We start from the raw sequence: 23,335 nt of genomic DNA on the forward strand, positions 1-23,335 counted from the left end.
TATGGAGAGCTTCTCATAAGGGAAAATATGCAGTGCTCTGAAAGCCACACCATTACTTCTGCTCTCTTACCAGTTGCCTTGACTTCCTATCACTCTTCGGGACTGCAGAACAAGGACTTCTTTATTCTTTTCCAGTGTGAATATTGTTCCCGTTGCTGTAATTTGTTTTGATCATCAGTATTCTCCCCATCCTATCTGTTCCTTTCTCTTGGTCAGCACAGCTGCACTTTTGTGCTGAAAAAAGGAGATCAATTTGCTCATAACCTCCCGCAACCGCTGCCTGCAGGTGGATTGCCTACTGTATTAAGCAGACTTTTGGACATTTGATGTCACTAATTATTTGAACTTCTAATCGTTTGAAAGATAATTACTTTGAATCCAAACATGAAAAATTTGGGCCAGCTGCCAGCTGGAAAGGGCAGATAGCTCACGGCCTTGCTGGAAAGCATTGATTTTACCACCGCATCTTCAAGGCCCTCCAGAGGCCTGTTGTGTACTGCAGGCTCCAAAATTGTTGTCTTTGGTCTGAAATTGCAGCAGTCTTCCTCAAACTCCTCCATTTGTTCCCAAGTTTCCTGCTGGGTTCTCTTCTTGGCACCTGTTTTGGTTGCCTGACGGGAGGAGATGCAGCGATGTGCAAGGTTACATGGGCGCTGTGGTTCTGCCTTCCCCTGTTAGCTAACTTCAGCGTTGGACTTCCACCCAAATGACCTGAGTAAAATTGCAGCTCTTGCCCTGTGTAACTTAACCTTGCTGAGAGGATGGCTGGTGGATTGGATTCTGAGTTGTGTAAGGCCTTCATTGATATGGCTTACATTTTGGAGAAAAAACAAGTATTAAATGGATCTCATCAGAATGGGCAACGGGGTCTTACCGCTCTATTAGGTGCTGAAGGGTTGTTGATTAGAGACCCCAGGTATTGGTTGCATTTGAAAATAACACCAAAAAGCATGGAAAATTCTCTGTTGCATTTGCAGTTGTTCCTGAAATCATCTAGTTTTGTGAAAGTCCATGTGAGTACAGGAATCAACGGAGGTGCTTGTTGCAGTAACGAATACAGAGCTGTATGATCAGCTCATTTTAGTAACTCACAGTTTACAATTCTGCCAACAGGAGTAAGTACTAATAAGTCAGAATCATCCAATAATGTTTTTATACTTGATGCTCTAATAGCTGGTGATTGTAGATTATTCATCTCTGTCACAGCTTCTGTATCCAAACCTCACTTTTGAAATCCCAGGAATCTAATGGCAGTAGGTTTGGGAGACTGTTGTTTATGACCTAAAGGCTAAGGTCATGATTAGGTCTGATTTGCCTTGAATAACATTTATTCGGGAAAAGTGCTAACATATCAGCTGTAGGCAAAAGAAGGTCTTGGTGCTGTCCGTGTCTCCCCTCACTCTCACAAACCCACAGCCTCCCATTTAACAGCAGTCAGTGGCTGCAGCATCTCTCCTTGATGTAACTAAAGTTATAGCTCCCTGTACGCCGATTGTGTTTTGACCAGGCAGAGCTACCTCGCAAGAAGAAAGGACACCTGTAAAAGTCCTCTCTGCAATTTCTTTCTCCCCAAGGAATCAAATGCTGGGACCATGGCTGGATGCGACAGAATGGATTCTCAGTGGCCTCTGCCACTCTTGCAGCAGCCGAGGGCAGAAATGAGCGTGGTTTTGGAGGTGAACACCTAGGTCAATTTTATGCAGTAGCAGCAATGTGTTCTGCACACACAAGTATGCTTCTGAAAGTTCCCTGCCACCCTGCTTGTGCCACCCACGTGTGAGGCGCTGCTGGCCCCCGCCTGCTTCCCATGCAGGCATCGTCGTTGTGCTGGGAGCTGTGCATCTCCGCCATCCCTGCCAGAGCTGGGCAATTCCCCAAACGGCAGGAGGAGAGGATTTGTCCAGGCTTCTGCTGGAGCTGTGTGTAGTCCAGTTGACTGTTGGCACCATTAGCTTATTTGTGCTTCATCCCCAAAATAAAGCTTCTTACCAAAGCTGCCAGATAGCAAAGCCAGCTACTGCTGTTCGTTTTCTTCCCAGCAGTGGTGTGTAACGTGCGTTCGTGAGGTTTGTGTCAGATTTACCACGTGAAAAATTGTAAGAGAAGAGAATATGAGAGGTTTTGGGAAGCAGTTGCAGAAATTCAAAAAGTATTTTGGGTGGATTGTGAGAAACATGCCTAATGTAGCAAAATAAATACACAGAATAATATTGGATTATATTGCTCAGATTTTAGCAAACATAATATTCAAAGGGAGTGGTTGTTCTTTTTTGATTGTGAATCTTAAAAAGGAAAAACAAAAAGCAAACAAAAGCCCCCAACCAACCCGGGACATCTCTTTATTAATAGGAGTATAAGAGCTCATCCCCAAACCTGGCTGGAATAAAAGGTCAGCTCAGAGAGCTAAAAGCTAAATAGTAAGTAACTATATTTAGGAGTCAAGGCCTTTCTTCAGACAGTGCTCGATGAGAGGGTCTGTGTTCGGAGATGGGAGAGCAGAGCCACGTTTAGGATCAGGTGATGTGCCCAAGATAATATGCCAAAACTGTGAGGGAAGGACGAATTGCATCTCTGCTCTGCATCGGCGGAGGGCTTGCTGCCTCTGTCATTTTGTCCTTGCTGTTTTAAAGAGCTCGGGAACCTGTTCAGAGAGCTAAATGTAATCTTGCTTTTAGGAAATGTTCCGTATACCCAGGATCCCATTTATGGTAATTGTGGCCTTTTTAAAGGGATGTTTAGTGATTGATTGAGTGTCCTCTTATTTCCTCCATTCTCTTTTCTTCAGGAGGTAAATGAGAGCTGAAATCCAAGGAAATTCACCCCCAAATAGGAGTACAGAGGGTTTTTTTCAAATCTAGAACACGAAATACATTGAAATAGATTTGATGATAGCATTGAAATTGCATTTGTTGCCTGTCTGTGGCTCGATAGGGCTTCTGCTTAAAAAAAAACCTGTCTTTTCTGTCAGTGTGCTTGAAGGAACACACAAGGACATCCACAGCAGTGGGGAGAGCAGGTTAGGAAGCAGTTCTTGTACGTGGTGCCGAGGAGAATTTCTCGTTTAAATTTCTCAGAGCAGACATCTGTGGAACTTGTGCAAGGCGTAACGGTGGGAAGTAACGGTGAGAACTGCAGCGAAGGAGAAAGGCAGCTTGTTACGGGAAGGCTGGCAGCAAGCAGCAAGCCCCTGAAGCTGCAGAGCCAGAGCAGGGCACGGAGGCTGCGGGTTGGGGCAGAGCTGCACTTGGAGCACTTCTCTACTTCAAAGGCAGGGTTTTTGGCCAGCCGGAGGTCACAGCTGAAGAGCAAGATAGATTTATAGTCCTAATTACAGAGTTATCGATTCCAGCGAAGATTTTGGTTGCCTGTTTGCTCTGTTGCATTGCAACTTGTGATGAACCAGCACAGAGGGACAGACAGACTTCGCCTGGCGCCTGGCTGGGTATGATTTTGTTGGTGGGAATGTTTTCCCTCGCTCTTTCAGAAATAAAACTAAGTACGAAAAGAGCAGCGGCATGAAAATATGCATTAAAGCAATGCATCTGATGCAGTCTTCATCCCGTATTGGTTACATTTTGAAAAATCTCTTCTCGATGTAAGCAAGAGTAATGAAAAAGCCTTTCCTTTAATACCGAGATTAGGGGAATATGCAGAAATGGTCAAGGGCATTTGCCAAATATAGCTCAAGTATATCCAGAATAACTTAAAGCAGATGTACATAATAATGGGACAGATTTGGGTCACATGGAGAAAGGCAAGTCTTTGGATAACACTCTATGGTTATGTAATTGAAGATCAAAATCGTAAATGGCATCGTTTATTTCTGGCAGTCCATAGGTGCTCGGTCTTTGCATGCAACTGTTCTATTTTTTTCCTTGCTAATTTTGAGGATTTTTGATTGTTAAAACAAATCATTCATATTCAGGCAAATTCTGTGATGGGTGCCACTAGGCGAGCTGTTACCCAGTGCTTCTCGTTAGACACTCGCTGAAGAAGACTTCAGATGTAATTTCAATTATTTTCAGTCTACTTTTGGAATGAAAAGTGTAACCAGTACAGCAAAACCATTCTGTGGAGCAAAGACATGGTTAGTTTCTTGCAAGGGTGCTACCCTCTGTCATTCATCTGCAAGATTAGACGATGGTAGCTATCAAACAAGGCACAGAATTGCAAAATAGATCATAAAGAAATTTCATTTGGTTTTAAGGAATTGCAGCTGAAATGTGTGGCAGATTTCATTACAGGAATTGAAAGAACTAAACAGAAACAGTATTTTAGAATGATAATGTTCAGAGCCGTGCATTTTGAATGCTTTCTTGAAAAGAGCAAACCTAATACACTGTGCTTATGAGATTATAGATTTGATTTCCAAGGAAATGTTGTGAACATTTATGAACACTTATGAACCCTCCCTGGAGAGAAAAAAAAAAAAAAAAAAAGACAAAAAAAAAATAACAAGAAGCAAGCTGAACGCCCCTGCTTTTGTCAGGGATGCTTCCCAAGATCAACTGTGGCTAGGGTGGTAGCAGGGATCTGCCAGGATCCATGCAATTGCTGCTGAAGGGTCTGAATCAGGCAGGTCCTGGCGTGGATCGCAGAGGTCCTGAGACATAGATGAGATGGGTCGAGTTGTTTGAAAGGAAGAATTGGAGGTGTTAAATTGCTTGACAAGCTCAGGTTATAAAGTTTTTGCAGTTCAGTAAAATAATTTATTAACTCGAAGGGATGGCAGAAGTAGCTGGAGAGGATGGAGATGTGCACTTCTGAGGTTTGGTAGAACTCTGGAAGCTGAATTATTAAAGAAAAAAAAGCTGTGCGTGCGCCTTAGGTACCTACGCTCTTTTTGAAGCTTCTAAATCATTGAGGGCTGGGTTTAATTATTTATTATTGTTAATTGCTTGGGTGTAATAGTTGAAAATGGTTCTCACGCTGTCAAAGCAGTTAAGAACCCTTTGCCAGACGTGTCCCCGATGGTTGCCCAGTCTCCTCGTATGGCCTCAGCTCCTTCTCTGCCCTTTCCCTCGATGCCCCGGGGGCTCTTGGTGACCTTGCTGCTGCGGCCATCGATCGCGGAGCCTGGTGCTCCATCCTCGGCCTCCCCGGCCTCTGCTGCCCCAACCTCGCTCCTGGCCTCCACAAGGGTCAACGCTGAAGCCCAGCGACCTTCCGGAGCCCTCATCTAATGAGCCTGCTGTTTGTCTCTTGGCCCATCTGATCCTCTTTTGGCATCCCTTCCAGTATAATGCAATCCAGAAGTAAAATAAATAATAGTTTAATATATATACACACACGTATAGATGGATATATAAAAATAATATAAATAAATAAATCACAGCATGCTCTTCATGGGCTAGAGATGACGAAAAGCACAACTTCCATTCTCATTTCTTGTTTCTTTTACTTTGTTTTCTGGTCTCAGAGTAATTAAGCCACAATTATGTTGGATTTTCAATCTTTTCTCCGGTACCGTTAAGTCCAGACTTAGCAGCGTAGCAGGGTTAACTGGAATGTGTACTGTGTGTGTGTGTGGCTGGTACTGGTTTGGGATTTTTCCCCTTCCCTGTGGCTTTATTGGTAAGGAATTGGAAGTTGTTGCTGGGCTGATTTAATATTTTTTTCCTGTTCTTTTCCACTTCTGAATCGCTGTGCATTCAGCAGTGTTAAGACTGCAGCACTGTGATTTATGGTTTTCAGCATTCTTCCAAGCCGAGAGATAAAAATGCCAGATAGCCTAAACACGTGTAGTATTTTAATCTAAAAGGACAAACTGTTTCACATCTCTGTGTAGGAGCCTTTATTTATTTCTGTCATATAATGCTGCCGTTACCTGTCTCTTCCGAAGATTAAGGATTAAGAGAAAGCAGTCTCCTTCAGTCTGTTTTTTTGTTGTTGTTGTTGCTTTACTGAAAATTGGATTGCCTATTTCATGTGGCCTTCCGAATATTCTTCCTTTGCTTTCTGTTTTGAAGATATCTTTTATTTATGGAAAGGTCACTACGAAAGAATCTGAATGTCTTATTTTCGACTTCATTTATTTTTGCAGTGTAAAGTAAGGCAGTTTGCTTACATTTTTCTTCCCCAAAACAATCCCCGTGCTGTTTGGACAAATTACCTCTCCTTCCAACTAGGCTACAGCTTTTGAGACTAATCTATCTCGGAGCTGAGGGTGTTCATGGATTTTTATTTATGTTATTAGAAATAAGCAATTCACCGCAGTGTTTGTGCTCCGTGGGCTGCATCTGTGATTAAAGTCCTTGGACCAGCGGCACACATCAGTAAATCTCTCTTGGTTTTGACTCTGATTTCAGTACCTGAAATGCTGACTCCGAGCTTGGAGGACTTGTTTTAGAATTACCCGTGACAAAATCCAAGTGGGTAAAAGTTGCTCTATTAAGTTCCAGGCTGCAGAGGGAAATCATTTTTAGTAAGATTCTGGAAAATCATTTATCGTGTGGGGATCTGCCAATGCAACAGTGTGTGCAAAGACAACGTAATCAGGAGGAATCTCGTGTCCAGCTAAACTCCAATACAGGTGAGGAGGCTCGGGTTAGCCAAGCACGTGCTGGTTGCGGTGGGTCCCCCTGCCTTGGACCCACGGCCAGCTCAGTGCAGCTGGGCTGAACAAGAAAAACCTCTTGCTTAAAACCAAACAAGACATAAACGACTCAACCAGCTAACCGAAGATGTCAGCTGTCATAAAAATGCGAGTTTCGCCGTCTGATGGCTGCTGGGAGACCAGCGGGGGCCCAGGCAGGTAGGAAGAGGCAGCTGAGGAGCGCGGCAGTAGCCCAGCTCGCCCCATTCCCTGCAAAAAAGCTTTCCTTTGTTATTTGTGTGTGTATGTATATATATCTACGTGTATATACATGAATACCCACCTTCTGTTGAGCAAGGACACCAAGGTGCAGTCCCTCAAACTCCTTCGAACACTTCGGCACGTCCAATGAAGCAGGGAGTTAAGATTTTTTTACTTGTTGAAAATTCCTGGCGTTGAGCATTTCAGGAAGGCTTTTAACATGACTTAATGTTTATGCAGAAGCGTATGACTTGATGTAGCCCAACACAGCGGCCCCAGACCACGAACCACACTGTGATCTCTCGAATCCGCTCCCTGATTGCCTTCAGGTTGGCGTGTGTGCAGCCCAGCACCTCTCTTCTGGGCACTGAGACGCTCGCGGTCGTGTGTTGGAGCTGGCTGTAGGGCTTGCTTTGAGCTGCTGCAGTTCATTACAGCAGCACGGTGTCAGAAGAGCTAAAAATACCGTGGGCCAATTCTGCTCTCGACTGTGCGCTCAGATTTCCCCAGTGAGGTCGGGGAACCAAATGCGCTCAAGTGTGCCTAAAATGTGGCTGCAGCATTAGCTGGATAGCGCGCGGTGCGGGGAAGAAGTTATGCCCTCTCTTTGAACTTGGAGAGCGAGTATTAGCTCTTACTGTCAACTTTGCAAGGCAACTTACAGCTTCTTTCCATAATACCCATTCACAGGCCTCTTGGAGCGGCTCTGTCTCTTCTTTGACACTCAATTAAACAACTGCACTTATTTTTAAAGACCTAAAACCAAAAGGCATAATAATCCGGTACAGTGGTGCTTTGCTCAAGTTCAAAGTTATCTGCACTTTGAAAGCCCCATTATAATAAAATAATTGATAGTTCTGCACTAAGTGGGATGCTCTCAGAGCTCAGCTCCTTCAGCTGCTGCTCTCTGTCTTGTGTCTGGCCGGGGAATTAGGGCTGCAGTCACGGCTGCTGCCTCTGCATGACGCTGCACCTTTTCGTGCAGGGACCTGAGATGAGCATATAATTTTATTTTAGAGGTAAAAGACAGCTTGTGCCCCTTGGAGATGCTTTAGGGATGGTGCGGACACGGTTAAACCCAGCCTCACAGGAGCAAATTGTGCTGTTTGTTTTGAGAGAGGTTCTTGACACTGAGCAGAATTCGGCTGACTCTGCCCAGCCGGCCCCGATGTAGCCTGTAAATAAATCGCTCTCGAGTCTGAAATAACACATTTCAAACTGAAGACTTCAGTCTTGCTTGCTGGCCTGCTGGACCCGTTCCCTGTGAGTGGCCTGGCCTGGCATGAGCCCGCACGGCGCGTCCTTGGCAAGCAGTGCAGCTCGGCCGCCTCTTCGTGAGCACCATTCCAGAAACTTGGTTTTCTTCATAAGCTTCACAGAATCACAGAACGAAAGTATGGCTGAGGTTGGAAGGGACCTCTGGAGATCACCTGCTCCAACCCCCTGCCAAGCAGGGTCCCCTGGAGCATGCTGCACAGGATCCCAGCGGTGGCTTAGACGCAGGAACCTGGACTGAGCGCTTTTCCCCATGCCTCACTGCAGTGGTCCCACGTGAAAGATTTACAGTCGGCTCTTCCCTAATTTTAGACCAGTACTGCAGGAAATTGGAGGTCCCACCAGGTGCTGTACAGAGCAGAAGGAAGCTCTCAGACGTGCACAGCTCTGCTCTGACCTTTTACTTTCTGAGGAGTAAAAGTGAGCATGGTTTGAGGATCGTTAATGTGCTCTGAAACCAGCATGGGGGATGCACAAGAAACTTTCAGTAATTACAAACTGAGCCATATCCTACATATAGATATCTAGGATAAATTCCAAAGCCGACTTTTTTTTTTTTTAAAGCAAAAATAACCTTGGAAATCAGAGTCCATACACTTTTCATTTTACGTAAATGTATCTGTTCTGAATTTGACTCCCCGGGATGGTAAATGCCCACAGATTGAATGTGGGTGGTCAGCAGTTCAGAAAAATTGGGCCATCCATCTAAATTTGTCTCTATCTTAAACCTATCCTATTCACGTCAGCGTTGTATAAAGCAGTACAATAGGGATTCAGTAACTTAGAAGCCAACTTCTGTTATCATGCTCCATAATCCACTTTCATAACGGTGAAGTCACCATTTAAGGACTGCTTTGGATGCTGATCTGCCAAAGCTGGCGGTGTTTCTGGATGCTGACTGTCGTGTGAGATGCTCTAGGGTTTCTGATGTGCCGTGGTGTGGGTGAGACACCAAGAAATTGCTGTAAGCTTCTGTGAGATGCACATTTGGAGGCTAAATGGGAATTTCTGGAAGCAGCTGGCTTGAATTTACTGAGGTCTTGTACGTATCCCAGATTCTGTGATTTGTGGTTTTCAGTTACAGTTATCAAAAAGTTATATTTAAAGCAACATCTTTCTGCTGTAGCTCCAGGCTGAGTGCTGGAGCACCCCCAAGCCAGGACAGAGCTGGGAAGCAGAGATCGGCTCTTTTCCAGATTGTACATTATCAGATGAATAATTAACTGTAGACTAATTGCAAATCCTAATTAGTCTTCTACAACTGCGCTAAACACAGTATTGCTTCAGTGTAACGTGGAAAGAACTTGACCTTCAGGCTTTAATGATAACACTGCTGCCGTGCGGGCAGCGAGGAACTTGACTTTCAGAACCTGACTTACCTTGGGATGCTACGGATCAAAAAACCTCCAACGTTTTTTGACAGAGAAACTTCTGGAAAAAAATCATCTGGAATTTTCCTTTTTGACTTATTTTTTGTACATGGTGGGGATTTGACAGGTGGATTTTACGTTGTGTTGTAGCCCATACTGTGGCTGCACAAGGAGGCTTGGTCTGTGGAGCCCCGTGCTTTCCACATAACCTTGAGCACGTCAGAGCCAGCGATGATAATGGTCGATGCACGTGGGTTTTCTGTCCCGTTCTTTGCCATTAACCACTCGGTAGCGTGGGTTTGCTGCTGAGCATCTCGTTTAGTGCTGTGGGAACAGGAGAATGAGATGGCACGTGCAGTGTTGAATTCACTGCGGGTAACTGGAGGCAGCTTCTGTGTGAGAGGAAAGGGGGAGCGCTCTCCTTCTCGATTGTTCTTTCCAGGAAATCTCAGTTCCTGGCTGGCTGTGTTACTGCTGGTGCAGGGAAAGAGAGATGAATGTGCTTGCTTCCATATCAGGTACTGCGAATACAACGAGCAATGAGAGGAGAACTAACAGCCAGAGTTAGAAGAAACATGTATTGATAGTTGGAGCAATGCAAAACCTAAAATTAATGATCAATAAATAACATTAAGACAGACTTGAATGATGTGAATAACCTCGAAACCCGGATGCAGAAGTTACAGTGTGAAAAGTTAGCTGTGTTTTTTTGCTAAAAACACTGAACAATAGCCAAGAGCAACAGTTCCTGTCTAAATCCGTGTGTTCCTCTTCCTGTTTAGGTGACGCTGAGCAGGAGCTGGGACCCCCTCCATCCGTAGATGAGGCAGCAAACACACTCATGACTCGCCTGGGCTTCCTCCTCGGAGAGAAAGTCACGGAGGTACAGCCAGGGCCCCAGTACAGCATGGAGGTGCAGGACGAGAACCAGGTACAGCAGCTCCTCCTCTCTTCCTCAGTTTTACAGCAGTAACTGGCTGGGCTCTGATCAGAATGCAGCATGGGAGATAGTGGTTATTTTCTAATTATATGGCAGCTGAGTGTCTCATAATGGTGAAATGATTGTTGTGAGGTAGAAGGTTGTATCTCCTTGTTAAACAATGAATCATCATTACACTGCAGCAGTACATGTTTCAGGGATCAGCTGCTCCTGTGTGAAACAGCTTCTGTTGTTTTTCTGTTTCTGCAAATGTTGTAGGAGTGGGCAGCGTTTCTAATCAGATTACAGTGATCAAAATAATCTGTACTTCCATGGCATCTTGTGTGCAATATTTCAAAAGCATTTTAGCAGTGTTGCATAAAGACTCGCTATGTCTCTAGGAAGTACAGGTAAGTAATAATATTATTTTACAGATAGTCACAGATTTTGCTCTTTTCTTGCCTAGCAAGATGAGTTCATGTTTGAAAATCGATAGAGAAAGCAGATCATAAAACCTTTGTTGTGATTGAACTTGCTACATCCTCTTTGGTGGCTGCAAAGCAGAACAGCAAATAGGTCAGGGTCATGGCTACAATGTCAATTTTGTGGAATCTGCCTGAGTTTCTTCCTGCCCCTCCTCAGCCTTGGGCAATACGCCCACTTCCATCAGCGTTGATAAAATGAGAATGAAACTAGGGGACAGTTTTTTGGTTTGATTTTTCCATCAGCTAGAAGGACAGTCCAGCGTGTGGTGCAACAAGGCAAAACTCAGGAGCCCAGCTGCAATTCTCTCTCCTTTTACCAGTCTTTGTGTGACTCTGCATGACTCCATCTCTGTTTTAGATATCCAACATAGGCACATTTCAGAGGATCCAGATGACAGTCCTGAATTCCCTAAAAGAGTCAATAACAAGTGGCAGCCATAAAAGTAGTCCTGGCATTAAAGCTCGATGCCCGTCATGGCCATAGGAAGCTTGGTGCCCCTCGGCAGGAGGCAAAGGGCTCCCCCAAGCCCAGCACAAGAGCTGGGGGTGCTCCTCGTGCAGGAGGCTCTAGGTCCTATGCCCCAGACTGAACCAAGTGATTTTTGGTCTTCCATCACCTACATGGCCCAAGGGATTAATATGTAAGATGCTTGAACGCCAAGATATGAGTTCTTGTATTTTTTGTTTCCTTTAACACATTCATTAAGCTTTTAATGATTTCATTCAATTTTTTATGCAAGTTTGGTGGATTTGAAATGTACTTTACTATACATTGTGCTAGAAAATGTACTTTTAACAGGCACCTATTTGAACTGAATACTTCAAAGCCCAGCAGAGCTTTCTACTATAAATGGCTCCTTTTGTTGTTGCCTTTTGACAAAAATTAAAATCCCATCTTTTCTCTAAAGTAAAAGATGTCTTTGGAGAATAAATAAAAGAAAAATCTAAAGAGAAACAGCGGAGAGTTGTCCTCTAAAATAGATTGATATCTTGGGCCGTGTGCTAATTTTTGCATGAAAAAGTTTTGCAAGGCCTTTGAATGCTATTCATGTGCTGGAGAAGATAAAGAGAGGCCGGTTCCTCAATTACCGAGTTAATTCTTTTTCTTTCTTTGTGAGCCTCTCCTGCTGCCAGCACTCGCCTTGAATGGCACAGCACCTGAGGTTGGCAGTGACCTCTGGAGGGCATCGCATCTCGCCGCCCGCTCCCACCGGGCTGGCTTCAAAGCCACACCGTGCTGCTCGGGGCTTGTCCAGCCGAGGCTCGACAATCTCCACGGATGGAGACTCGACGAGCTCTCAGGGCAACCTGTTCCAGTGCTTGATGCCTCCAGCTGTGAAGGGCTTTTTTCTTCTAGCTGGTAGAAAATTTCCTTGCTACAACCTGCGGCTGTAGTCTGTTGTCCTTCGCAGTTCAGAGAAGAATGGGGCTGTCTTCTCTCTAACCCCCTGCAGACCGTGGAGGTTTTCAGCTCTCCCCAGGTGCAATTTGGCCTTCTCCAGGCTGAAGAAACCCAGCTCCTTTGGCCTCTCCTGCTAACCTCTCCGACTCCTTCCCGAATTGATTTCTTCAGCCACCACGCTTCAAGGGGTGTTGAAAATCATGCAGAAAGACGTTTATGGGATTTGCAAAGATTAATTCTTCCATTAATCATTGATTAATTAAAACCTGATTGACTACTAGTTTGCACTTGAATTTAAAAATGAGAACAATTTTCTAGGTTTTCATGCATTAATTTACATGGCCTGGGCAAAGAAATGTTCTTTGTATAAAAAGCTGGGACTTGGCTGCTGCTTGTTATTCTAACCATGCTTTGTCTTCTGAAGCGAGAAAATAATTATTTGCAATCTCACCGGTGCTGAGCTAAAGTGAAGATAAGGAGTAGAGGTGTTTTCACTGAAACTGCCCCAATCTGTAAATCGGCACATTCCATTTTCATTCAATTGCCTTATTTTGAATATGTCAAAGGATATATTCTCTAATCCAGATTGCTATGAAATTGCATGTCTTATGGGCTGTCTCTTTCTTAATCACGCTTTCCTTAATGAGAGATCACAAATGCCAAAGAATAAATCCTTTTTCTCCTACTTCTTGGGAAACTATTTTTCAACTGTACTGGCTGACAGAGAAGCACAAAGGACAATGGGCCTATGACAGAACAGTTTAATTTTTCAAAGCTTAGTGAAAACGTGACAGATGAAACAGCAGCAATAATAATAATACGGAATGTTCTGTCAATGGAAATTTATATTTAAAACTAGCACAGAGGAGCATTCTTCTATATCAATACAAAAATAAAACATGTCAATCAATGCCAAGTGATATGCCGTGTTATTTAGTAATTTCCAGTTGCAAGTAGCTTGCTCCTAAGGAGCTGCATTGATAATACTGCAAATAAAAGAGCTTATAAGAATATCACTTTTGGCATTTCATGAAACAATGATGTTATCAGCTGCAGGAAAGATGATTGTACCCCTCTTGGACTGAATTTTAATTTGAAGAGTAAATTTCCTGTGTTTTAAGGTTAGTGGATGTTATTTTGCTAGCACTGAGATAAGTTTCAGCAAGGATTTGTTTAAAATACTGCTTGAAACGGGCATAGAAAAACCTTGCCATAAACAATTCATAGTAGTAATCATGCTTTGCATTCTGAAAGATCCCAAACGTGAACTGATAAAATTTTTAGATGCTGTAGTATCGTTGAGGCTAGGAGCAGTGAAAGGAGCTGAATCACAGAGCTGGAGAACAGCTGAGGCTGAAGGCACTTCTGGAGATGTTTAACCCAACCCACCGCCCAAGGCAGGCTCAGCTCAGAGCAGGTTGCTCAGGGCTGTCCCTAGCTGGGTTTTGAACATTTCCCTGTCTTCTGTGTCGGGGGCACGGTGGTCCTTTGGCCTATCTCCAGTCTGCTCATCTTGAATGGGGGAGCCCCATCAATGCTGCTTCTTTCACTGCCTGAACCTCAGAAGTAATGCTACCTTATACCCGACGGAGTTTATTGTACTGCCAGAGAGTTAAAGGAAATCAACATTGGAAAACATTAACTTAATAGCTCGGGTATACCGATGGGGTCTGATCAGCTGCAATAAATCCGAAGAGACAGTCCCACGGTAGCGGGTAGCTCAGTGCAAGCACCTGCTTGATTCACGAGCAGCAATCCCAAAAGTGCCCCATGTAGGTTGCATTAAGAAAGACACACACCCCAGCAATTCTAAGTGGCAGAAAATAATGGAATATTTTCATTGAATACTGGCACAGAAGTATTTTTTAATTTCATCACTAGAATTAATTAGTTAGAAATAGTTTTGGAAAATTAAAAATAAATTTACAGAAATCATGCCAGCATTTAGACATCTGAAGATTGCAGCAAGGGAAAATGAAAAAGGGTCACTGAGAGGAGGCACGTGGCAGGTGCTACAATGGATGCGTGCAACCAGAATGCCCAGGGAGCCAGGATTTATAGAGCAGCCAGCTTGCTGTCGGTTCCTAGAAGGCTACTGGGGGAAAAGAAAGATCTATTTATAAGTGCCTCGAACATAAAAGAAGGGAAAATAACAATAACTGTGATCCACTAGTGGCTCTGCAAATTGGATGGGGAGAGGGGAGCGTTGCTTTGTTTCTCCTGAGGACTTCAAAGGCTGGTCTGGTGGCAGCCGTCTCGCTCGCTGGCGGGATGTTTTATACGGGTACCGAAGGGAGATGATAAATTTCTGGAAATACTGACACGGTTCATTTTCTACCATGATGCAGTCTCAATGTTTAATACAAAAACGGGACGCGGAGCCATCAGGTCAGCGCTCCAGCCCTGATGTACCAACGTGCTCCTTCATGTCAGTTGAGCACAGTTACACTGGTGCAAGAGCAGAGGCACGGGGAGGTGCAGGAGGGTTGGGGCATCCACATGGTGCTGCCCCAGAAGCCCACCCATGGCACTGGGTGCCCCTTTTTTGCCCCACAAGCCTGGGGATGATGCTGTGAGCAAGGGTTCTTACCAGCCGCGTTGGGATTTCTTGGCCAAATTAGATTTCTTCCCAGTAGCTACATGTGGGATCTGGCTTCTGATTTAAAAACCAGTGAATTCTCCACGTGTTGTACTTAAAAAAAGTCCACTCCAGACACCATTTGAGCTTCAAGTATAGAATAGTGAGAAGGAAAAAAAATAATCAGACTTCAAACACATTGTGCAGTTTGTAAGCGTGATGCTTTCTGTGATCACCCTGGGTTCAAATCCTGTGAAAAAGGGAACAGGAATCTGCCTGACTATTGGGGAAGCATTCACATGGAGAACAAGAAATCTCAAACACATTCCAGATAGGGAATTAACCTCTGCTGGTCCTTCCTTGGGACTGGAACCATTTTGCGACAGTGGAAAAAAAACACCAACCTGTAGGCAGAGGCGAAAAGGGCTTTGTTTTGTGAAAGGGAAGTAAAAAGTTGCATGTTTGGTAAGCTATTTTGGGATGGCTGCTCTAAAGTACAGGGTAACGTTGATGAAGTTGCTATGTTAGGTAGACAGGAGCACCTTCCAGTGTCAGCGGGTTTGTTGCTTACAGATATTGCAGGATGGATCTCCAGGAGGAGCTTTTGCCAGGGAAGATTGTGTATCCAGCAGCCTGCGGTTAGAACAAGGGATCTGTGTTGTATCACAGCTTGTTTCAAATCAAATTCAGGAATAAATTTGTTTTCTTAATAAACTGATCTCTGTGCTCAGCATCAGATGTACAAGCTCTTCAAAGTTTCTTGCACACAGTTTCAGATGGGTTCATTCCAAAAAAACTTTTAAAACACCAGTCTTTTTTGTGCTGCTGCATTTTCTGTTTTGTTCTGCCTTTGGAGAGCAACCTTTTCACTGGTACGGGTTGGCTTTTGGCTTTCTTTTTTTTTAAAAAAAAGAAAAAAATAAAACAAAAAAACTTTCTATGGTAGGGAAAGCATGCCGGTCCAGGGAAGGGCAGTCTCGTATCTAGATAAGGGATTTTGAACTTCCTCTTTGCAAGGGTGTGAAACCATTGTTGCTTTTCTTGAATGAAGGAAACATTTACAGGGCAAAATAAAAATTGCAGTCCCGCTGAGATTTCTGAGCAGATGTAAATGGCACCGAGGTCTTTGTAGGATTTCCTGCATATAATGTTTCTTGCTGTAAGTGAAGGTGAGATCATGCTGTATGCTTATGACCCTCAAGATTGCTACTTAAACAGAGTCACAGACTTTATCTCACTTTATTGTGCGAGTTTATTTCTTAACTTTCAGTTCCACGTTAACAGACTGCTCAGCATTTTAATCAAGCGTGCAGTCATGTTGCTAAATGCCACTTGCTGGATGTTTCCCGCATTGCCCGTTGAATGAGGAAGCTGGAACTTGCTCTTTTCCAGACCTCCGCAGGAACGCAGCGCATAAGCCCCTGCTCCACGCTGACCAGCAGCACGGCCTCGCCGCCCGCCAGCAGCCCCTGCTCCACCCTGCCGCCCGTCAGCACCAGCGTCACCGCCAAGGACTGCACCTATGGGGCCGTCACCAGCCCCACGTCCACGCTGGAGAGCAGAGACAGCGGTATCATAGGTGAGCGTGCCATCTCTCTCCTCCTTGCTCTCAGTTAGTTCCCCTAATGCTAAGCCAGGCAGTCATTGAGGGCTTAACAAGCTTTAGTTTGGATAATATATGTGTGTTTGATAATGAACGGGGTGTTTCCATGTTATTCGTGTTAATGTTTCAGTAACCGAGGTGAATTACACCTCTCTGTCTTCAGCTCCTGATAAATAAATTCATGTAGAGTTGCTGGGAATTGGGAAGAATGTGAGCATACACTGTTTGATGCAAAGTTTTGGGAGTTGTTTAATGGTAAAAGGCAGAGTTTGCCTACCTCGTTCTATTTTTGCTTCCCATGTGCCCCCCACCTTTGCTGATTCACACACTTAGTGCAATGTTTTCTTCCCAACTTTTTCTTCCCTCCTTTAATTCTAGTGAGGTTATTTTTTCTGCCAAGTTTTTCTATTGTTCTCTCATCTCCCTCAACTTGCTGTCCGTGCCCATTTATGAGTGTGGAGATGCTAATTTAGAGAGATGCAAACTTTTTGGCCCAAGAAGTGGGACAGGGATGGGCAGTGCCAGGCAGTGGCTGCTGCTTGGGGCTGCCATCTTCTCCTGCTACCTCGAGTGATTTGAGAGTGATTTGATCTGTTTTTTCAACGTTTTCCTTGTGTTAAGTCCCTAGCCACTCTTCTTTTCTGTTAGGGGAAGGAGAGTGGATGATGCTATTACCTTCATAGTTCAAAGGCTGTTGGGTTTTCTGTAAAACTATTTGGTGGGGAGGAGACTGTGAAATGTGTTCTTGTGTTACATGTGCAGTCCGTAGTTTCTCTGACTTCTACCATAGCCCTGTTGAACTCATAATTTTAGAGGATTAATGAGAATAATTTTAGATTCTCGCTAGGCTCCACCTCTTCCTAATTGCCAGCGTAAAGGATCTCGAGAAAATAGCATACACAGATTAATTTGTGCTCACTGGCTGTGAAAGCACAATGGGAGGAAAGAAATTGCTGTGTAATATCAGGCAGAATGGCCCTAGCATGGGTGTCCTCACCAGGATTTTATGTTGAGTGTTTCTCCAGCTAAGAATACTCTACTTTGCCAATGGTTTATGTAGTGCTTAAAGAAGGAGGGAAAACGAAAAAGGCAGGTTGATAATTCAGGGAGGTTAGTTGTACTGGTGATTAATATTTTGCTTGGCTGATCAGGAAATCTGGGCTTAGTTCAGCTCCTGTATGCCACAGAAACCTTTGTAGCACTTCTGCCTGCATGATCTTAAAATGCAAATATGTAAGCTATTCTGAGCTGCATACCACAGTAGGCTAATGGATTCTGGGAGAGCTCTTTGCGGTGTCACACACCCTTCGGTCTCTGTTCGCGATGCCCCCTGAGCTGGGCTTCCTTCCCTCTGGCCGGCAACAGCCCCGCGAAGCCTGGTTGGGTTGGAGAATGGTGGTGAGTAGAAGTGGGCGTTTGGTTTCAGCTGGGTCTCAGCACACCTGTGAATTAGGTCTAAGAGTGAACGAAGCCTGAAGTGCAGCAGCAGAGGTTGCAAAAATGCGTGTGCTCTGCTTTCATGAGCTGCTGTTACTGCTGCGGTCTGGTGGTGCGCTGGGCTGTCGGGTTGGGTTCGTCCCTGCCTCGTGGTGGGCCCTCCCCTGCCACCACAGGGCCGTGAGGCTGAGGGTTCCTGCAGGTAGGTTTCATCTGGACCTTCTGGTCCAGGGGAAAGGCCGAGAGGTGCGGGTGGTCTCAGCGGCAACCCCATGTGTCCGAGAAGAGTCAGCACGATGCTGACTCCTGGTGTGATCAGTTGTTGAAGCTTTTTGCTCAGACTCTCTACCATACCCTTCTGTCAGTAGGTCTGTACTGGCATTTTTTTAGTCGAGAACATTTTTCCCCCCTGACAAGGAAGATTCTCTTAGCAATTTCTTTCAGGAGCATAGATTTTTTTTGCATGGAAAAACTGGGAAGTGAAAGAAGGTGGCTTATCCCAAGGCTATGTTAATGTATCCCAGATGGAAAAGTCATGTAAAAATATGTTCGTATGGAGTAGGGGAAGCACTGTTCAAGGCTCCCAAAAAGCAGTGCTTTCCTCTTCTTGTGTCAGCACTCAAAGGAGAACAGGAGACTTTCTCCCCTTCGTTGCCCCCCCCTTCACTTTGACAATAGTAATTTCAACACCTCCTTATTCCGGCCTTTCATAGAAGCTGGGCAGCTGCAACAAATTGTGGGGGAAACGGTCTTCTCCAGTCACACTTTCCAGCAGCAAAAAAAAGAAAAAGGGGATTTTTTTAGCCAAGCCTGTTAGCCTGTTTCCATCCCTCTGCTGTCTTCTGCAAGGCTCAAGGGCAGCACAAGCTGGGGGAGGCAGCTTCCCCGGGGGACATGGATGTGGGGTTTTGTCATTCTGGCACTGTTTGGCTGTGAGCTGGGCGTGCAGTGATTTTGTAAGGTGCTCTCTGCACAACAGCAATTCCCTGGGATTATTTTCACTGCAGAGTACAGCAGCCACGTTGCCCACACGCGGAAGGCAAACCAAAGCTCAGGCGGGCTCTGCTCTCCCTTTTAGTAACACATCAGCTCCTTTGTTTCTGGAGGGTCAGGGATCAGGTTTCCCTCCCTTGCATTCCTGCTTTATTGGATACAGATCTTCTTGTGTGCATTTCCCTCTGTCGTGTTTGCTCTCGGCAAGGAGGACTGAACTGACATGGCTTTTGGGCTGAGGGGCTTTACGTGGTACCTTAAAAGTGTAAAGCTCTTGGAGATTTCCATGACAAAGCCACTTGGATTTTTTTTTTTCCTTGCCATTTTTGTGGAGAGAAAGATTAAACGTTTCCCTGGTGTTTTATGTTCCCTGAGCTATGATCCCTCCTGCTCCTCTCAAGTGATGTGAACTGTTAGCTCGTGCACCTCCGCAAAGGTGCATTTTTCTAATAGATGAGAAATGGTGAAATGAGTGATAAAAGTTACAGGTATGGGGAGATCTTCATCTCCTGTCTGTCAGTCCTCAGCTGCAACAGGCATCACCTCCAAATCTCAGTCGTGAATCACCACCAGTTTGTATTTTGAGAACAGAGGCTTTAAAGTGTGTCCCAGGTCAGTGTGCTCTGTGTGCAGAATTTGAGAATTAGCGAAGGCCAGAAAACAGATAATTAATAAAACAGTTAATTAAAGTGGGAAGGCAATGCTTACACCATAACTGCATTTCCCCATGTGTTTTTGCTTAACATAAAATGTTTTTGTACATTTTAAGCTCATTTTACATACCCATGTTGCTAGACACAGCACAAGCTTGCACGGGCAAACTAGAATGGGCATTTTTGTGCTTAAACATGGATGTGAAGCCCATGTTCCTTAAAGAGGACAAACTGAGCTAAAGACAGCACACTTGTGCGTGTCACCTGTTCCTTAATTTCAGTTATCACCAGAGAACAGACATGTCATATCTTTAATCTGCATGGCACTGGTACCATGTCACGCTTAGTGACCACTTCAATAAATGCACCACTTGGGTTGCAACAGCCTTATTTTAATTTTTAAAGCCCTTTGTAGCAAAGGAAAGTTATTTCTACTTAGTTGAAAGAGTAGCGACGTTACAAGCTCCAAATCTTCAGATTCACACACACATCACCTTTCCCAGCACAAACTTCTTGCAAACTGTGTTGGGTTTTCTTTATCTCAAAGGCTCAAACTGGGTTTAGAAGCACAGTGCAAAGCAGGAGGACAGACAAGGGGAATGAAGGCAGCTGAAGGAAAGATAAAGGGAAATTGTATGAAAAAGGGTTAGTATTTTTTAGCTTTTATATTAGTTGCATTTTGTTATAGCAGCTATCAAAAGCAGTAATAAATGTAATCGTTAACTTGCAAAAAAAAAAAAAAAGGGGGCAGGGTAGGAAAGGGGAGGTGAGCCAAAAGGAGAGATAGGAGCAAGTCAGCCCTTTCTCCTCGAAGCCACTAAATCGTTTTTGTGTAAAGCAGAATGGCTGGTGAAAATGCTGACCTGATTTTAACCTCTGAATAGCTTCCAGGATTTTTTGGCTCCCACTGTATAAAAGCAGCCAACTGTTAATGTTCAAAATCTGCTACTGAAAAGAAAACTGGTCAAGGCACCACGTGCTCCTGCAGCGAGACTTTGTGCTTCTCATCCCGACAGAAGTGGGCTTCTAAAGTTTTGCTGCTTGGATGCAGCAGAAAACACAAAAAGAAATCTCCAACAGTCTTAGGCAAGTCTTAAAATAAAGCAGAGAACATTTCTTGCCAGAACGGGAAGATCACCCAAGTGCTTGTGATGTTTGAGTAGCACTTCGTATCATTTAGTAGCAGTCCCAAGGGTATTAAGTGAGCGGCTGCGTTCCTGTGTTGAATCTTCCTGCAGAAGTGACATTTGCAGTGCTGTGATTTACTCCCTGACGAAACGGGGCCGCGCTCCTCCTTTATGTAAACTTCTGTGCTAATCTGCGATGTGTTCCCTGCTTAATGATCAGGGGATCTGAGTGAGGAAACACAGGTGTGATGCTGAGGCAGCTGGAAGGAAAGCCAGTGAGCGGTGTAAATCCTCTTGCACCACTGCTGCAGTGATGTAGGTAGGTCTAATACCACGTGGACCAGTTGGCTTCACTTAAATTTTGTGGATTTTACAAAGACGACACATAAAGGGTCCCTGTCCCCTCCTGGAAATCCGCCCGGTAGCTTTTTTCACGATTTCCCCTCCTTGATGCTTTTTGTTCCGCACTCTGACTCCTGACTTTTTATCAAGTTGCTGCTTTCTACAGATTTATGCATACGTTGGTTGAAAACAGGATTGTTAATACATTCATCTAGGCTGCGTGCGAGGCAGAATAGACACTGCTGACAATAAAACAAGATACAGTTGTTTGCAAGTTTAACTGTTTTGAGAAGGGAACAAAGAGCAGCTCAAAAAGCACTTCAAGATAAATTTAACTCAGGTTAAATATTTTTGTGATCTTACAGCTGCTGCATTTGAATTCTGACAATCTCATCAGTATTATGAAACGTTCTGGTTAATAATGAATAAGATTTCTAACAATTGCAGTTTTTTCTTAGTCTACCCAGCTTCCATTTGGGTTCATTCCCCAAAGGAGGAGCTCCCTGAAAAATGTCTGCCGTTGATGATGATGAGCTTTTGTTCGTTAATGTATCTGCTTATTGTAGGTGATTGGGCTGACAGTCAGAGATGAAAAGGGAGGCTATTTATCAGGCACGTCAGCAGCTGTTGAGCAAAATTGGTGGGATCACAGAATCTCAACCACATCGAGTACAAAAAAATATCGTTTCTGGATCCTGATTAATATTTTTCTTAATTTCCTTAAAAAGGACAAATTGAGCAAAAGTAAACATGTGCACATGTGAAGCAATTCATGGTCAGGGTGAGGAGTGGGGAACCCAACCAGGCATGAAACAACATTTCTGCCTCCCCCCAGAGAAGGCTCCGAGGCATCAAGGGCTGTGTTTGCTACCAAAATCTGGCCCTTAAATATTGGATAGGTAATAGGTTGGCGACAGGTGGTTGTTATGGTTTTTTTTGGGAAAAAAAAAGGTGGAGGTGAGAAAGAAGAGTGTTTAAAGATAAAAGCAGAAGGAAGCAGCCCAGAACACGTGTTACATTAGAACTGTGAAATCTGCTCTGGCTTACTGTCCAGCCTGGTAGATGGAAAAAGAAATGGAGTGAAAAATTGAAAGAAAGCCTACACTGAAAAGACTGAGCAGGAGATAGCTAGAGGAAAATTCAAGTTGTTGCTTATATATTAGATTTGGAACCTTTTTACCAGATTTCTTTAATATTCACAATAGAGGACTGTGAAAAATACTCACCACCTTGCTTCAGCAAGTGACGAACTAAGGTTTAGAGAGGAAAGATTTGCTGCTAAGTTTAGTTTCCTGAGCTCAGTATTTGCAGTAACTTGTGCTGTGATGCGGGGAGCGTCCCTGTGCTCTAATCCTGCTTTACCCTTACGTTTCTAGTCTGCAGAGCAAGCAGGTACGAGCCCTTTCTGGCTTGGAGGCATTCATGCCATTCTTCATCCTGCCTGTCAGCCATTACAGCAGGGAATTCAGATTTAGAACAGCAAGAATATAGGGTCAGCATGATGCTACTGTCAAGGTATTTCTCATTACGTTTCAAGACCCTTTGTGTGCTTACTGTGATTTATAGTAGCTTGAGGCTTGGAGCAGAAATTGGTTTACCTGGTTAATCTCTGTCTTTTCATAGGATTGTTTATGCAAATTAGACCAATTATTATTTTTTTCCCCCTATTTGAGACCACTGTTGTAAGAGAAGTTAAACTTAGGAAGAACAAGGTGGATTTTGACCTCAGAACCAGGGCTGGTTTAAGGTTGTGGTTTGGTGGTTGGTGGTTTGTTTTTTGTTTTTTGTTTTTTTTTTCTTGGATAAGCCTTAAACTTTCTGTCTGATGGTGTCCAGCAGAGAATAACTCCCCGTCTTTCTCTAAAAGCACCCAGTGCTCCAGAGGCCAGCCATGTAGCGGTTGCAGTGCCCAAGGCTGCCTCCATCCCTGGGGAAAGATTTGGGCTTCTGGTTTGTGCCAGCCCAGCTTTTCTGGTTTGTGCCAGCCCAGCTTTTCTGCTTGGCAGCCAAGCTCCTGGGGGCGGTCTGGGGCGACTTGGCTATATTGAGGTGTATCTTTCTGCGGCTGAGTTTATGAAGGGTTATGTAAATTGGGGTAAAAAAAATTATTTTACTCCTTGTCAAGTCATACATTTTAGCTGGGACATCTCTGATGTGATAGGGCAAGTTGTATTTTATTGTGTTACTGGATGAGAGTGAAATGAGGTTAACCTGCAGTGGCTCCACGAGTGCTTCTAGTATTCAGTTTCAGGGCAACATATGAGGCTCGCTGCTCTGCTGCAGTTACTCTTTAAGGCAACAAAATCCCTGTTTCCTATTTGAGATGCATTATAAATCTCTACATACAATTAATAT

The 23,335-nt window shown here is 44.3% G+C and overlaps 1 protein-coding gene across 15 annotated transcripts in view; it reads left to right on the forward strand.

Annotated features, from left to right (window-relative positions):
- TANC2 (tetratricopeptide repeat, ankyrin repeat and coiled-coil containing 2) overlaps positions 1-23,335 on the forward strand; it is a 280,392-nt gene that overhangs the window by 161,273 nt on the left and 95,784 nt on the right. For all 15 annotated transcript variants that reach the window (XM_084496021.1, XM_084496023.1, XM_084496015.1 and 12 more), the window contains 2 exons: positions 10,224-10,372; positions 16,218-16,404. In XM_084496021.1, coding sequence (XP_084352147.1) covers positions 10,224-10,372; positions 16,218-16,404 — 336 coding nt within the window. The remainder of the gene's footprint in view (positions 1-10,223; positions 10,373-16,217; positions 16,405-23,335) is intronic.

This window comes from Aythya ferina (assembly GCF_964211825.1).
Source record: "Aythya ferina genome assembly, chromosome: 23".
In the NCBI taxonomy this organism is placed as follows: domain Eukaryota; kingdom Metazoa; phylum Chordata; class Aves; order Anseriformes; family Anatidae; genus Aythya; species Aythya ferina.